This window comes from Brachyistius frenatus, unplaced genomic scaffold (assembly GCF_029030835.1).
Source record: "Brachyistius frenatus isolate BFR_SWC_R1_liver_20210118 unplaced genomic scaffold, ASM2903083v1 Contig_156, whole genome shotgun sequence".
In the NCBI taxonomy this organism is placed as follows: Eukaryota; Metazoa; Chordata; class Actinopteri; family Embiotocidae; genus Brachyistius; species Brachyistius frenatus.
In genome coordinates, this window is record NW_027210755.1 from 174,353 (window position 1) to 191,594 (window position 17,242).

The 17,242-nt window shown below is 40.2% G+C and overlaps 1 protein-coding gene across 1 annotated transcript in view; it reads right to left on the reverse strand.

Annotated features, from left to right (window-relative positions):
• The window catches only part of nos1 (nitric oxide synthase 1 (neuronal)), a 47,681-nt gene that overhangs the window by 12,545 nt on the left and 17,894 nt on the right, over positions 1 to 17,242 (reverse strand). Inside the window, exons 7-22 of the mRNA XM_069716345.1 lie at positions 17,080 to 17,171; positions 14,756 to 14,897; positions 13,027 to 13,166; positions 11,903 to 12,077; positions 10,226 to 10,327; positions 9,639 to 9,833; positions 8,233 to 8,318; positions 7,540 to 7,684; positions 6,372 to 6,476; positions 6,238 to 6,296; positions 6,017 to 6,133; positions 4,523 to 4,697; positions 4,070 to 4,208; positions 2,839 to 2,917; positions 2,438 to 2,631; positions 316 to 485 (exon numbers count right to left, since the gene is read on the reverse strand). Of these exons, the coding sequence (XP_069572446.1) occupies positions 316 to 485; positions 2,438 to 2,631; positions 2,839 to 2,917; positions 4,070 to 4,208; positions 4,523 to 4,697; positions 6,017 to 6,133; positions 6,238 to 6,296; positions 6,372 to 6,476; positions 7,540 to 7,684; positions 8,233 to 8,318; positions 9,639 to 9,833; positions 10,226 to 10,327; positions 11,903 to 12,077; positions 13,027 to 13,166; positions 14,756 to 14,897; positions 17,080 to 17,171 (2,115 nt within the window). The remainder of the gene's footprint in view (positions 1 to 315; positions 486 to 2,437; positions 2,632 to 2,838; positions 2,918 to 4,069; positions 4,209 to 4,522; positions 4,698 to 6,016; positions 6,134 to 6,237; positions 6,297 to 6,371; positions 6,477 to 7,539; positions 7,685 to 8,232; positions 8,319 to 9,638; positions 9,834 to 10,225; positions 10,328 to 11,902; positions 12,078 to 13,026; positions 13,167 to 14,755; positions 14,898 to 17,079; positions 17,172 to 17,242) is intronic.

A 17,242-nucleotide genomic window follows, 5' to 3' on the forward strand; every position in this document is an offset into this window, starting at 1 on the left:
AACGGCTTTGATTTGGCACTAACTAACTCCTACTGTATGCGTTTCCATGAATGTATTGGCTACCCTAAAGCCATGTTGACTATTTCAGAAAAAGTGAAAGAAATATATGCATACATTTGGAAATGAGAAAAGAGACAGAATATTTGATATGTGTTTGTTCATGAGCAAACACATGTTAGGTATGTGTGTAGGCTATATAACCTATAGTGTAGGCTATATAATCTATAGTGTAGGCTATATAATCTAAGAGCAGGCTAAGTACTCAGAGCTGCATCAGCTAATTTTTAAGGTCAGTGTTCATGAAAGTGAATTTACCTTACTGAGGAGCTCTAGTTTCTTCTTCTGCTTCTCATCAGTTGCCAGAGCAGCAAACTGCTGCAGCAGCACCGGGCTCGGTGGAGTGGTGATGTCCAGGAAGTACTGGAAAGCCTGGTCGATGGTGCAGGGAGGGATACGAGTCTCATTTGTCCAGTTACTGATCACACCTGCAGACAAGAAAAAGGTTAAAGTTGTATTAATTCACATTATGTATTAACCATCAATAGAATGACTACAACTGATGCTTGCTGAGGTATGCTTATGAAATCCAATTATTCCCGAAGCAGCTTCTCTCTCTGGCAATTTTGAAAACTTTGTAATTTATTCAAATGAACCAGGAAGTCTCTTAAGATCAGTACATAAACAATAAATGGCTTAAATTGTGCTATAACACAGTAAAATGTAATTGGCAGCAGATATAAGTATGTTTATGAATGCATTTGTCTACAGCTGTAACTAAGATAAGTACTGTATAATACAGTATGTCTATATATATATATATATGTAACTGAGTGGTAAATACAATGTTCACACTATAACCAGTAGATGGCGTGACATTGTGCCCTTTCGGGTGTACCAAAGCTGAGAGGTGAGAAACAGGAAGTGGAAAGCCTCTGTGCGGTTGATTTACCTGCGTCTTCTAGAGCAGGGGTCTTCAATGTTTTTCAGGCCAAGGACCCCCAAACTGATAGAGAGATGGAGCAGGGACCCCCTAATATATATATTGTATAAAATTGATTTTTATGTTAAACTGGAGGAGTGCAGGAGGCTTGGAGGGACAGGTCCAGGCTAGTCTCACGCTGTGAGTGAACCGGTGTCCAGCTTGAGAGAGCTCCTGTGTGTCGCTGAATGTGGGCATTTCTGACTGAAAGATAAAATCTTCTGCCTCCATTTATCCATTCGCTACAATATGTTGGATTCATGTTAATGTGTATTTAAAGACATTTAAATTTGTGGAAAAAAAATAAATAAATGAAAAATTGTCTAATCAACCAAAAATTTCACGGACCCGCTGCAGTATCTCCGCGGACCCCCTAGGGGTCGCGGACCCCCTGTTGAAGACCTCTGCTCTAGAGGATCACTCGTTTCATAAAGGGTAAAATGCTTAAATTGTAACATCTGTACTACAATATCAGAATATGTACATTAACATAGAGGTACAAGGTGTTACTTGGTCTGCTGTTTCCAGATTCTTTCCATGTGCGCAGAGTAAATTACGGATGAACTGTGTACAACCTAAAAGCTTCAAAAATTTATGTTATACAAACATGTGGTGTCATAATATATGCTTAAAACATTTAATGTGCAAACATGGTACTATAAGACACGATATGTAAAGTTTATGTTTGTTATGTAGTGCTGTATGAAGTGGAAGACCTGCTGCAACAGGTGCACTTGAGCTAACAGGAGCAGGGCGTGGTGAGTATACTGAGATGTGGAGATATAAAGCACAATTTAATTAAATGTAACATGATATATTAGGACTGACTGAGTTATTTTGTTCATTTTCATTTACTTTATGTCAACAGAAGAGCTTTCACTATTCACTCAGTTGTTTATGCACTATTTTCATGATGCATTGAGTTTATGTATCCGATTATCCACTGAGGTTATACAGTTGTTTGTGAATTAGTTTATGCACTGAGTTTATGCGCCAAAATGTTCACCAAGCTCCACATTCTGCTTGTAAATGCTGAACTGAAGGGGTTGAAATAAAGAGTTACCATTCAAACAATAGTGTTCTAGTACAGCGTTGGTATGCTGTTGGAAACAGGAAAAAGCATTTTACAGAGAAAGTTAGGATATTTATCAAGCCATTATCAAGAATGGCTTTATTTGTAAAGAAAATGTTTGCCTTGGTTCACAGTCACAGTGGAAATCACAGTTAAGTCTTCCAGTGTCACCACAACTGTTTGCCAATATGTAGCTTCACTGACAAATTTCTGGGCATAAATACCTTGCTTAAGTGTGACTTCGTGGTGTCTGCTGAGGCAAGAGAGACTGTCTCGTATTCACGTTTTGATTTTGACATTCTGCCCAGATTTCCGACCAAAACCCTCCTGATTGCACGCCTTCTGTATTCGCAAACTAGTGTGACGTTGCTAAATACATCACCCACCTAGAGCAGTGTTCCTCTCCTCCAGGAACTCCACTTTGACAATTTGATTGACATGTGGACCATCCTCCAGTTTGTCTATAAGAGCTGTCACCAGGTCCTCGTGGTTGCCAGGGAAGATACCCAGATGGTCACCGGGCTTGTAGCTCAGGCTGTCATGGTTGTTTGTGTGGAGCCGCACAAATATGGTGGAGCGACTAGGAAAGAGATCAGAGATTTAGGGAATAACACTGCATCACTTTCAGTCTGCTTCATTTTGTTTACACACCACTGTAAACAGAATTAGCAAGTTGGACAGCAGAAGAACCGTTAGATCCATTAAACATCATTTTCCAAAAATTACAAATACTTGTATGAGATTTTTGCTCTTATGAAAAGAGCTTCATGTGTCACAACACACTTACTTGGATTTGGGACTTTGAAGGTTTTGAGATTCCAGCATCTTGGCTCCACTAACTTTCTTCTTGTGAATACTGTATAATGCTGTTGGCAGAGAAAAATAATATTACATTACATACTTAACATTTAGAGTATTAGTTGGTTGATGTGTAGACCTGATCTGATTGGAAAATACATTTATTTGATTTCTTTTAGAGTTTTATATGAGAAGATCACTGCCACTTTAAAGTAGGTTTAAAGTCAGGATCCAAATTTAACTCAGCGTAAAGAAAAACAGGAGAAAAACAGGAAACAGGAGGTTTAGTGGTTTCGTGGATGTAATATGCAGCGTTCCCAAGGGTCATAGAATTTTAAAAACTCTTTCCCAGACAGGGAAAGTCAGTGAATTTGACAGTTTCCTTAGAGTGCGACCGGAATATGGTGTAACTACTGTATAGTTTGTTGAACAACATCTGGACACTGACTTCCGCGGAGGGTTGCTGCACAGACGTACATCATACAGTACAACATACTAATAGATCAATGCATGTGCACTAAACTACTACACTTATATGAGGCAGATAAAACTTTCATGTGTATAAAACTAATACTGATTGTAACCTTTTCAGAACATATAGACAAAACCAAACCCAATTTTTTCCCATATTTTTTGGATGCCAGAAAAATGACCTCCTAGCACTTTACATACATTTGTAGATATGCAAATATCAAAGACCTTTTTTTCTAACTGCCAGAAATGTAATTCTGTCACGTGTACCTTGCAAAGATTACCTTGTTTTGATCACAAATTGATCCCTTAATGTTTTTGTCTTGGTATTATATAATAATATAATAATATTATTATAATACCTGGATGCATCATACCCAGCATCATGGCTACTTCATATTCTTTATCTCATTTTAAATGTTATATCACATAAAATATATTTATGGAAGTTAGGTAACCAAACCACTGCACTATAACCAGACTTACTCCAATATTTTGAAGTCAAGACCTTCAGGGTAAAAAGGCCCTGAAATGCCATTGCATTATGATTTCTCATTTCACGGCAGAGCCACAGAGCTCAGCTCCAGGTGATGTAATACCTGAGTCATTAGTTGTGATCAATAATTCTACCGTCTCTCCACAGATAAATTACAGTTATTTTGTGCAGCAGTACTCAGGAGCACTTATTGCTCCTTTAATGTCAAGACACCATCAGCAGTTCATCAATCTGCTCCCACCGGAGTATTTACCTTCTGTGAGAGCCGGAGCCTCGGCCGTGTATGTTAAGCGGAACTTGCTCTTCTTCCAGCTGCGGTCGTTGCTGATCAATGAGTCGTTGGCCTTCTCAATGTTCACATCATCACCGACGCAGAACACATCGCAGGCAGCCTTGACATGTAATAACCCAGCCACAGGAAAGAGTATGACCATTTTAGAAAGCCACCCGTCACCACTACAGCATGAATTCACATCAGAATAGCAAAGGATTTAGAAAATGTGCTCTTTCAACTGAAGTAGGATCAAAATCTCGAAGTTTAAAATTTGTGTTATTTTAAAAACGAGGTCCATACAAGCATCAAAACTTGACAAGTAACCAACATACTAATCTTGAAATATAGAAAAAAAACTATGTGCAAAGTGTTGCCCTTTCCAAGCACACCACACTTAACCAAACCCAAAGGGTCTCAGCCCAAGAGACCAACCTTAAAAACTTTCTTGGCCCATGTTCTGAATGACTCCTCCTGGCCACACAGCTCATCTCCTTCTCCCATGCGTAGGATGCGCTCACCCCCCAGCTCTTCAAACAGTGTGTCCACAGCGTGGGCAAAGGCGCAGAAGTGTGGGTAGGCCCTGGAGCCAAGGCCAAACACTGAGAACCTAAACAGAAAAAGAGAGGAGAACCTGGAGATCTACAGGCAGGCAAAATACAAACATACACAGCTGCACACCACCAACACTGAGCCCATGTTAGAAACTCGCCATTTCTTCCCTCTTAAAAAGCAGCAAACAGTTGAAGAGAGCTGACGTATTAACAAATACCTGTCCTGTCTGGGTTTAAATGGACGTAAACATGGAATAGATTATTTTCTGAGGGCAGACGAATCATCGTTCCGCTGCTTCACCGTGAAGAAGTCAGGCAGCATCAGATTCAAGTTAGAGACGCATTTCTGTTGTCTCCTCTTCTCTAACAGATCAGCAAACTGTACACAGCAATACTATTTGTCTTCCCAAAGGGGCTTCACAGCCTCTCGTGGAGTGTGCACAGCGTGGAGTGATGTAAGATCACAATGAAGATGCTACATATGGAGAGATAGTGTCAATAAGTATAATAATAACATATTCTAGTTATTAAGCTGGTTAAAGGATCATTAATTGCTGTAACTTTTGTATTTTAAGTCATTGTATTATTAAAAAAATAAGATTTGGAAGTACAAAATACAGTCTTGTATTTAGAGGCAAACCTACAGATTAATTTATTTCTTGACATAAAAGTTATTCCACCTGAAACTTGAAACAGCCTGAGGTGAGGCTGTGGCTTTGTTTTTCAAAGTTTTATTCATATTGTGCAGATGTTACTGGGGTAGAGATATGTTTTCTTTGCCATGTGAATAAATACTTTAACAGGCAAGAATGACTATCTTAAAGCTGCTTGTTACTATGAAAAAGGTCATCTGAAATTTTTACATTGAGTAATTTTATTTGAGTACAGATACTCCAATAATTATTTTACCCCATCTGCACTGTCCTTCTGTGTCTTAAGTATGAATTTTTAATAATTATACAATACATAAATGTGAAAATTCAACATGACTGACCCATTTTCATAAATGAAATGTGAGGCATGTCATAAGTACAGGCTGAGGACAAGTTAGTTGAGTAAAACACCCATCAGCCTACGAGAGGATACTGTGTCAGTGACACTTTTGTCTTACCTCGACATAAAAAGTACACACACATATGACCAAAGAGTGATAAAGTCTCCACATGGAGGAAAATGAGGTGGTTTGACAGATCAAACACAGGACTTTCAACCGGGAAACTGGTGTTCAAGTCTGTTAGAAAGCCGACTTTTCACACATAGGGACGGCAAAATGTGATACTGACACAGTATACTCTAGTTGACTGAAGTGTGGATTACACACTTTAGAGTGTTACAGAATTGGACAGTTTGACTTGACCTGGATTGGTTTGTTTACCTGACATTGGCAAGAGGTCCGGTGCTCTCAAAGTTAATCTTGATTTCTGGTTCGTCGCTGGAGGACTTGCGAGTATCTGAGTAAGAGGACACGCTGTTGAATCGGACCTTGTAGCTCCTGGAGAGAGAGGTGAGACACATAGATTTTAAACCTAAGAAACAAAAAGACGGAAACTGACATCAACGAATGCAAACACAGACAGGTTGAGGGTCTAAACTCACTTTCTATCCTCTGTGTTGGATGTCGGGTGGCGCATTTCCATTAAGGCGGCTCCAAATTTCTACGGCAACAAATGAAGGACAATTAGTAATCTGTGCTGTTAATTAACTCGAGCTGTTAAACATTACATATATACCTCTCCATTCTCAGGTGGGTCACCGTTGCCAAATGTGCTGGTCACCACTAAGACCAGTGTCTCATGCTCCAGGTCCACCACATCATATTCATCCATTGACATGACCTGCAGAAGAAAAAAAAAAAGAGCATTATGCTGTGGAAATCTCAGCAGCTCACGTGGTGTAGTCTTGATCTCGCTCTGGTCTTCTAGACACACTCCAAATGATAGATAACTTGAGCGTGTAAATTAAGGCCGAACACACAACCGCTGGCAGAAGAGGAGGTTATAATGACCACTCTGTCCTCGCCTCTAACAAGATGATAATATGCTGCTGCCACACAACGGGCATCCATGATGCATACCACTCAGCATGATGGTGTTTGTCTGCCACGGGCCACGCTTGCGTTTCACACGCACGCACACGCACGCACACACACACACACACACACACACACACACACACACACACACACACACACACACACACACACACACACACACACACACACACACACACACACACACACACACACACACACACACACACACACACACACACACACACACACACACGCACACACACGCACACACACACACACAACCAAAGGCGTGAAGAGAAAACAGGCTTTAGCCCCACAACAACGAAGATTGGCTCCAGGCACTCGCATCTGCCCTGCGATCCATCCACACACACCCACTCCCAGTGACACACACATTCACACTCTTGCGTGCATGAATCTCTTCTTGTGATTGATCACAGTGGGAAAACAGGAAGGGAAAATAAGATATGACCCAGAGGAAAAGCACATCGAGTATGATTGAGAGCAGCATCTTTTGCTTTTTTTTTTTTTTTTATAAACAGATTTGCACAGCCAAGGGTGCTTTGGGATCTTGTCTTAAAACTACTGCGTTGCTCAACGCTTCGCTGGTTAAATCCTGTGTCCGACCTCGGGCACTTTGCTGCATGAGAGAAGAAGAAAATGTGACAGAAGACACACTTTCTTCCTCAGCCCTTTCGTCGTCTGTACTCATCTGGCATCTGCTTGGCTTCATCAGCCAGAGAGCGAGGGTGGCAGGGAGGGGTGTCATTGAATTCTTCCTTTTTTTCAATTAGACGTAGTTACGATGGCGCCTAAGCTCGAGCTGAACTTTTGGAAACGATGATGCAAGGTGGGAGCAAGCGTACCTTTGCGTCAAAGGCGTGCTTGAAGATTTCACAGAGAGTTTTGGCGTAATCTTGTGATTTGCCCGTCTCTGTGGCGAACAGTATGGTGGCTTTAACCCTCTTGGCCATCGCCTGGCCCATGAGCTTCGCCGAAAACTTCACAGCCCTGCAGATGTAACAGGAGAGACAGTGAGAGTGAGATACAAACCAAGCAAGTGAAACGTTAGAGGCACAGTTTTCAACCTTTAGTCCCTTGCGTTCACCAGAGAATTCCCTCGTGTCGATATGTCTGATAAAACATTCATTAATGAGCCGCTGAAGCCACCAATGGAGAGTAGTGTGGTTTACCGTAGCAGGCAGCCACGGATGGGTGACAATTGTGATTACCTAGTTTGCCATATCCTCAAGGCAATTACTGCATATTAATAGCAGAACACACACGTGCACATGTGCATGCATACACAGACAAACAGTGTCAAAACTCTGATTACACCCCGAGGGGTTGATTGTTTGAATTTCACTGCTGACTACACTGGCTTCCTTCTCATTTGGCTAACTTTTGTTCAGGACAGTGATTGCTTGTTTGGCCTTAAATCAACATATACAGATCATTTATTATCTTTGACATTTTGGGTCACGATTTACCCTCGACTCGAAAAATGCAGAGAGAAGAAAAGACAGAAAACAAACAAACAAACAAACAAGCACACTTACTTGGCAAGCTTCTTGAATCCAATGGCTCGTTTCTTTGTGGGTGTCCCATTGACTCCTTTCCACACATGGGTGTTCCAAGGATCAGGCTTTTGCATGAAGGAAAAGCATTGAGTTGGTCTTTAATTCAAAATATTTCAAAGACAGAGATATAATCTGTGGTATCCAGAACTTATTTAGCACAGTTGTTGCTGTACACACTTCTTTTAATAAGCTTCCTCTATTTCTACTTTCGGTAATGATTTCAAATTTGAGTTTTCATGAAAAGGTATACAGTTCCCTCCAAAATTCTTTCTGTCTCTGGAAAATGGTTGCAAAATCTGTTACTCTTCTAGAATTAGTGCCATGATTTAACATGTACAGTGATGTATTTGGTGGTCAGAAAAGCTACAGGCTAACTGAACTGTCTGGGTTGCCATATTGCCAAAAGAAAAAACTTGTTTTCTTCACTTGTATTGCGACTAACTATGTTTGTATTAGTAAAATTGGCATTCATATGAGTGTAGATGTTATGGACGATGATGCATTTAACAGTGTTTTGACTGACTTTTATTCGAGCCAGAGTATACAGCCAAAGACACCTGCTGTTCAAGAGGATATGTGCGATGAGGACCATCTAGGAACTGAGCTGCTAAGAGCAAGCAATGACTGCCTTTTCTCAAATTGTTATCCGATGCCATCTGAAATAAGATTATTCTGCAGCGATGATTTTCAGCGTGTACAGTTTTTATTGGGTGCTTTTGCCAACACCAATGTTTTTTTACGATGCACTAATTCCCCCCCTCCCCCCCCTCCCCTTGGACAGAGGTGTGCTCGAGACTTTCATCAGCATACAAAGATAAACCAGAGAAGACAACTTAAACCAGCAGAGCAGAGAAAGCAGACACTATTTTTGTCTTCTAACTTTATGTTTAAGCTAACAAAGTGGGTGACGGATCTGATACACAGCAACGTTGGACAAGCGTTGTGTTGTTTGTGTTTAGAAAAGCTGCTAACGTTACAGTATGTGATCAGTACACATAGATGACTGATGAAACAGCCAACTACCTACGTTCCTGTCTTTTGCTCTGTGCAAACAATGTCATGTGGCTGCTTATTGATGTTTTGTTGCGTGAGTGCTACCAGGGGACAGACTTCGCAAAGGGGGCGGAAGTTTTTGGAGTCAGGCGTCAGAAGCTCATGCGCAATGCATCCTGGTACATGGACGCACTGCTCCGCAAGCAGAAAAAAACGAATCTTTCTCTGTCAATATAGCACACTATTTATTGCTTGAATTGCCTACATTTACTGTCAACACTTAATGCACATCCACGTAAAAAGTAGTACATTTTTCCTTCAATGATTTCCTTCGAAAAATACATCAAGTTGATGTGTTAGAATTACAGAATAGAAATGAACGACCTCCTCACCTGATACTCAAAGGAAGGAGTGAGACGGTAGTTGAGCATCTCTTGGTGAAAAACCGGCGTGATACTTCCCGACATCGGAGGCACGATCCAGACCCAGTCTCCAGGACAGCCTCCTCGCACCCGATACTCATTCTCCATGTGCTTCATGAAGGACTCTGTGGCCGAGTGATGGTCCACTATGGTCACTTTGCACGACTAAACATAGGATAAAAATAAAATGTTTAGGTTATTTCACAACCAAGTAAGGCTTGTTTTATTATTAACGATGATTCGACTTAAAGTGGCACTTAATATCTATCTATGCATGCTGATTACTAGGAGTGACTCTTAAGTGACAAATATAAACAGCTACACAGCTTGTTTTAGATAAATAGATATAAACATGTTTATTTACAAAACTAAGAGTATCTGAGCATAGAGTTTGAGAGATAAGTATTAAGTATTTTATGTTCCAGAAGAGATTTGAGAAGTCTACATGAAGACTTTTTTTTCCACCATGAAACTTGATCACCTGTAGGTGTTGATTCCCTGAGAACCTTTCACATCTGTTTTGGTGTTGTATTACTTTGAATGAATGAAGCACAAACCTGGAAGCTGTAGAGGACAGCAATGTTGATCTCCACGAGTGCCTGGTCTTTCCAAAGGGAAGAGGTCTTCCTGGTGTCTAAGGCCATCTTGTTAGCAACCTCCTACACAATATAGAAAGAAAAAGTTTGGATGTGAAAATGTTTGCACTGGTTGGTGGCCATAGTTGTTGAATTGCTTCTTTTTTTTCTCTTAAAACGGAACAGGAAATTCTGGTTAAATTTTTAAATTAGATTTTAAAACACGACTGCTGTGTTGTGTGATAATGTAACATAGTTGTACTGTCCTTAAAAAACAATGGTGGGATTATGATAGGATGATGGGACAATTCACTTCTCATGTCCTTGGTATGAAACTTCTATTTACATGTTTAGATTTTTCAAAATAAAATAGAATGTTCAAGTATGTTTTAGGCATCGAGCAGGTGCTGGTTCATAATATTTCATTATTGAAAATTAAAAAAAAAAAGAATTTGAAACATTTCCTATATTACTGTCTCAAATCAAATACTTGCGTACTTGGACGTGCTTTGAGAGCACAAGTACCTTCAAATTGTCAAGTATGGAAACATGCAGTGAACTATGAGTACTCATATTGATCCACTAATTGAGTCTGAAACACTGGACACTTTTCACTGACCTGCGGCAGCCGAGGAAGCTGAACTATACAAATGCAAGGTGTACACGGCCTCACAAATACGGCCTTTTTTTCCCCCCCTACAAAGTACCACTATACTGCTGTTGGATAGAAGCCATCAGTGTGTTTATTGTTGGTTGATAGGTTGACGGGCGATGCATTCAAATGCTAGTTATTTCTGCTAAGTGCAGAATGGCAGTGTGCTGTTTGAGACTACTCTGTCAAAATTCACACAGTACATGAGTAAGTGTACTAGCATGTAAGTGTACTAGAAGAAGTACACGAATTGGGACATATCATCTGTTCTTCAACATCTAAGAAAGTGTGTCACCAAAGTGATGACATCTTCAACCTTTTAACTAACTTTTCTTCCTCCTCTTTATTTCAGCTTATTTACCAAATAATTGATGAAATGTATGTTAAAAACCTCCAAATAACAGAGCACAAGCCAACAGCCCTCATCATCACTGCGAGGCCATTTTCTGTGCTTCAGTCATAAGACAAATCCACCAAAACTGGCACCCATGTGCCCTGAAGTGCTCTTCATAATTGGACCACTCTGGCTTCGTCTGGAATTTTTGGATGAGAAACGCTCTCTTTCACTTGTCTGAATATAATATGATACCAGCATTTATAGCAGACAGTCCAGCTGCCATATCACCAGTGTATTTATACTGTATGCTCTAAAATAATTTGTTTAATATTTCAGAATAGACCACAATTCCGCTTGCCACTTCAAATCCATATATACACACGAGAGCAGATACATTAATAAACAAACATTTGGGCATAGTATCAAAAGTAACACTGGTTTTATGCAGAGGGTTTGTAACTAAGCACACAGAGGTTTTATTTCTTGACAAGTGTTGTTAATCAGCTTTCTCCTCGGTGTGCACAATTACAAGATGAATTGCTTTCTGATTGGATCATTTTTGATACAACACATGCTCCTATCTGCACAAGGCTTCAGTCAATCTGTGCCTCCGATTCTTTTCCTCCTCTCGAATGGAACATGACTCTGTATTTCTGGCACAACACACTACCTCCAAAATGTTGTAGCGTGAGGTGTCACAGAAGTCCCTCACGCCAATCTCTGTGCCCATGTACCAGCCACTGAAGGGGCAGCCAGTGAACTCCAGACCGCCGATCTCCAGCAGCATGTTGGAAACCGCCGGGAGGCCGTACCACTTCAGGTCAAGGTCTTTGAACCACTCATACCTGAGCAGAGCAAACAGAGGGATGATCGCTATCAAGATTGTTTGCTATCACACATAATTCCATTCATTATGTTCCTTAATGAGGTCAGGAAATTGTCCAATGCTACATTTGCAATATGCATAATGTAAAAAAATGTGCAGCCAAAACAAACATTAACACAAAGAAGACCACTTATGACAGCTTTTTAGTGCTGGGCAGGCCGAGCTGTACCTCGATCTACCTCCCACCAGCCACTCCTTGCACCCTCAAGGGGGATTGATAACATTGCTTTCAGTGTATTATTTGCAGAGCTGGGTCTAATCTTGTGCAATGATGAGACACTGTTGGTGGTCGCAGCCTGTGCCAAGCTGCTGCCAGAGCTGAGGGCCAGCTGATGCAGGGTATGGAGCAAGAGATGCCAATTTTGGGGGAGTCTGGCAGGGAGCTGTGTGTGTCGGGGGATTCTGAGATGCTCTCTGTAGCGTGCAGCGATGCAGCGATAGTTTGGTGTGCATCTGTGTGTGTGCGTATGTGTGAAAGCTAGTGTCGCGGCAACATCCAATTCTATGTGATTATGGATATCACCGAGCTGCAGCAGTGTAATGCTTAAAATCTCAGGAGCATTGGGTTTCCAATGTTAGAAAGTTTTCTTAAAAATTAAAACACATTCTTTTTATAAGAATAAAAAACAGAAACAAGCTTGAAATCTCACTAACAAGCCCCATGGTTATCACAAAAGCTGGCATACCAACAGATAAAGCATGGTTAGCTGTGTTTTCAGGGAATAATCAGCACAGTTTGAATGTGACTATGAACCCAATCAGACATCTTGGCTTAAAAGTGCCCCATTGTTTCAGAAGTGTTGTTACAAAATGTGCACGTGGGTGGATGTTCTTTTGTACAGCCGCCTCTGTTCTTCTTTTTCCTTCTGTATGTTTTGTGCATGCTCAGGAGGAAAGACATAACTCACTTCGGGTGTGTGATCGGCACCTCCAGAATGAGGTCTTCGGGGATCTCGAACTGCTCAGGGTCGTTTCCGTTGGCTTGCAGCAGGAGGGGCAGGACATCGAAACGACCCTTCGGAGCTTTCCATCCGAGCTGCATGCAGATCTGAAGACCATAAAGCAACATGTCAGCTGAGTGCAAATAGGATAGTAAAAGTGAAATGTTGCAGCTTTAACTCACACTCAGCCCTATTTCCGTCCACCTGACGCAGCACACTTTTGCGCCAAGGCAGATAAGTGTGGCCAACTTATTTGGTATTTTGGTTAACACATGCACAAGCCTAACTCCAGTGCAGCAGGGCGCAGTGGTCTAGGAGGCGGAATACATATTTAGAAGGTGCGTCACAGCTGACTTAATCATTGCCTATCAAATCAGCTCCTCTCATTCCCTTTAAGACCGCTGTGACGCAGCTGAATGTCAGTTTCTTATGAATGAAGAAGAAGCAGACTGGAACTGCCATCCAAACTTTACACTGCAGGGAACTGACATACTTGCCTGGAGGTTCAGGCTCTAATTGCTGAATTTATGGTACTATGAGTCAGCTGATCACGGGATTGGAAAGAGGTAATTAATATTACGAGGTGGATCAAAAGTTTCTCGACTGTGAAGTGCACGGAGCAGGAGGAAGATATAACCCTAATGAGTAAGTGTTACAAATCATCATCTGGAAATCGGCAAGACCCTTAAAATACTTCAGGAATTCTTCCCCTAGAGAGGTCAGACCGAGTTGTAATGTACATTACTTTCAGTGCAAATGGTCTGAACTGTGCTGCTATGGCACTTAAGTTCTCCAACATTACAATGTGCCCAATCAGTTTCTCACATGCAACAACGCAACGCTCCCCACCCCTCCCATGCTGCTTCTTTCTATTCACAAACTTTGATGTGCGCTCTTGCTCAAATTTGCATAAAACATCACAGATGCTCCCGGACCACCGCTGACAAAAGCAGGTGTAACTCAGGTGCTGATTTTGATGAGGTGATGAAACTTGGAGTACTTATTCATGAAAGGTTTGCAGAGGAGCAATTTGAAAGTTACTGATCATTTGTCTGGACTTTGAAGGACACAAAAAAAACTGTTTAGGATGATTGAAGGTGGACTTAAATACGGGTTTTGTATATAATGGAATAATAGTGTATTTTGGGCTGATTCATGTAATGTAAATATTATTTCAACTGTGAGACGTACCACTGTGCATGGTGCACGTGTCTTTAAGGGGGATTAAAGTTAAAAATGTTCATATTTGGTGTTATGTAACCTAATGATCAGTTTTCTTAAATACAGCTATGGCTGAATCACAGGATTGTGCGTTTTAACATCAACTTTAGGTTGTGTGTTACAAGCTGACGTGTGTAAATGATGCAGTCTCACTAACAGGTGGCTAGATCACTGAACCAGATGAGTAGATGGAAAGGCTTTTAAATTATTACCCCTTAATGTGTAATTTAATTACAATTAATTTGTAGTTAACTGCACTCGCTTATATTTTATGGCTGTGATTGGATGCCAACTGCCTGATTCAGAATGTTGCATGACATTTTTTTAGTTTTAATTATTAATGTAAATGTAATTAAATACGTGGGCCATGCACCAAACCTGTCTGTGGAATTTTGGATTGGTCTGTTCATGTGCCCTCTGCGCTGGGAACGAAAATAGGGCCCAATGACTTGAAAATACAGCTGTGCATGTGTACCTCTGTGAATTCGACATTAGCAGGGTCGCCCAGGATCTGTCCGTCAGGCTGCTTGTAGCCGGCATAACGAACCAGCTGATTGTTCCACACTCGGAAGTCATGTTTGCCGTCTGTCCTCTGAGGAAATATGGTGATGGCTGACCTGTCAAAAACAAACAGAAAGAGAAAAAAAACAGTATGTTGGTAATGTGTAATTGAGATAGCCACAGTATTTCAACAGTTGAGATTATTACTAGCTTTAATAATAATCTTACATCTTGACAAAACACTGAGAAAAATACATGTCTTTGATGAACAGCATTGTTGTCACTGCACAGTGACAGTGTTTATTGCATTACATGATATATAAATAGATGCAGATTGATTAATATAAGTGTTAAGAGGTGGTTGGTTCTGCGTTTGTAATCTGCCCAAAGGCATTTTTAATTATGTTATGTTAAAGGTGTCAGAGCAGAGCCGAAGCCGAGCTACCTTTGGTCCGATCTACAACCCAGTGGTGTTTTAATGCTACGACCGAGTTAAAGTGTTACTGCTGCTAAGCTGGTTGTAAGTCGCACAGAGGAAGAGCACTGAGCAGCTGGTGGGAATCTGGGCCAGTTGTGCTGACTGCATGCTTTGCATTATAACCTGATTAGACAAATAGTCATGGTCCCTACCATCAGACTTTATATACAGGAAATGAATCTCCTTCAGGAAACATATGATGTCATTACTGGATTTAGGATGATCAGGTAGAAAAAGAAATGAAAATGTTGTTGTCAGTCCGTTAAAATCTAGTAGTTCATTACATGATTTTATATATTAAAAAAAACACCAAAAAGTAAAATACCTTCGTTTGATTATTTTGTGAGAATGTATGAGAAAAATGAGGAAATAAAAGACTATGTTCTATTATTAAACATTATAATAATAATGACTATTGTTATTATTGTCATGCTATACTTTTTTTTTTTCATGTAATTGGTAGTTTTGTAAAATAACAATCAGATTCTGAAAGAAAAATAATATAATATGGGAACAACTTTCTGATATTGCACATTTTATAAGAAAAATAAGCTTTAAGATGTAACTGATATCTCTGTAACGATTAATAAATGCTCTACTAATAATAAGAACAAATAGGTTTCCAAGGTTTATTACTTGACTTGTTATTTATGTAAATAAGCTGCAGACAGTTTGGACCAAAAACCCATCCATCTATTAACTTAACTATTAACTGATTCACATAATCAACTTTAGGCTTGATGATTATTTAAAATAAGAAAGTCGTGACCACTGATAGGCTACAAATCTTTATAAGTGCATTATTATCTAAGATAAATGATGATACACACCTAAAGAGATTTTTGATTGAACATTTGTTACCATGAATCATGTATCACTGATCACTTCATAATTACAGACCACCAATAAATGCTTTATGAATTCATTAGTTACAATGTATAAAGCCTTTAAAAAAAAAGGTGCCTTAAAAAAGGATTATATTATATTATTCAGCAACATACAATATGATTTGTCTTTTAGTTGTTTTTTTTTTTTTATAACCCTATTTAAAAGGGAAACGTAAAGTTTTGACACATCATTACATACAATTTTTTACTGCACGAGTAAAATCATTCTCACAGTGATTTAACCTCTTAACTTACTTGTAATCTTTTGTTTTGCTGGATTTTTTTTTTTTTTACCTTTCCCTGCAATACATTCCCATTTTGGGAAACGTCAGAATCTTCTCAGTTTTTGTAGGTAATTTTAAATGAACCAAATTATTCCATAATGTGTTTATTTCCAGGATGTCAGAGCAAGCCAGACTGAGAGAGCCACAGTCTGCGTGTAGTGTTGGCTCTTTTTAACATGTGTGCCCGGGCTGTCTTCCTAAGGCCAGGCTAAGTGTAGTAATGAGTCAGACGCTATCCATCATCCAAGAAGTAAATATGAGGTGTCAGATGTGATTAGGACTTGGCAGAAAGTGAGTGAGCGAGTGAGTGAGTGAGCGAGCGAGTGCTGAGCAGGTCTGACAAATGACTGCTTGTTAGCAAGGTCTGCTGCTTCACCAGCAGGGCAATGATTGGTACTGAGACGCTGACAGATAGATAGACAGGCAGCAGATAGTGTCAAATGCAGTGTTAAAGAGACAGAGTGCACACTGACAGATGGGACAGTGGGTCAAGTCGGAGTTGTAGGAGATGGAGAGGGGTGATGAGATACGGAGAGAGACAGATGGAGAGAGGAACAAGTGTAGTAGGAGGGATACAAGCAGAGTTGAACCAAAGGACTACAGAGGATGACAAGACTTGGATAAAGAGCTGAGCAGTGGTTTTTTTCACCTCAGATTTCCTTTGTTGGTGGCATACTTGATGTGGTTACAGATGTAGTTGTACATTCCGTGGACTGTTGTGCAGTCTCTGGCATCAAAAACCTCGAAAGCAAATACAAAAATAAGAAATCAGAAGCAGGTTTATTTATTATATAAATGGACATGCAAATATA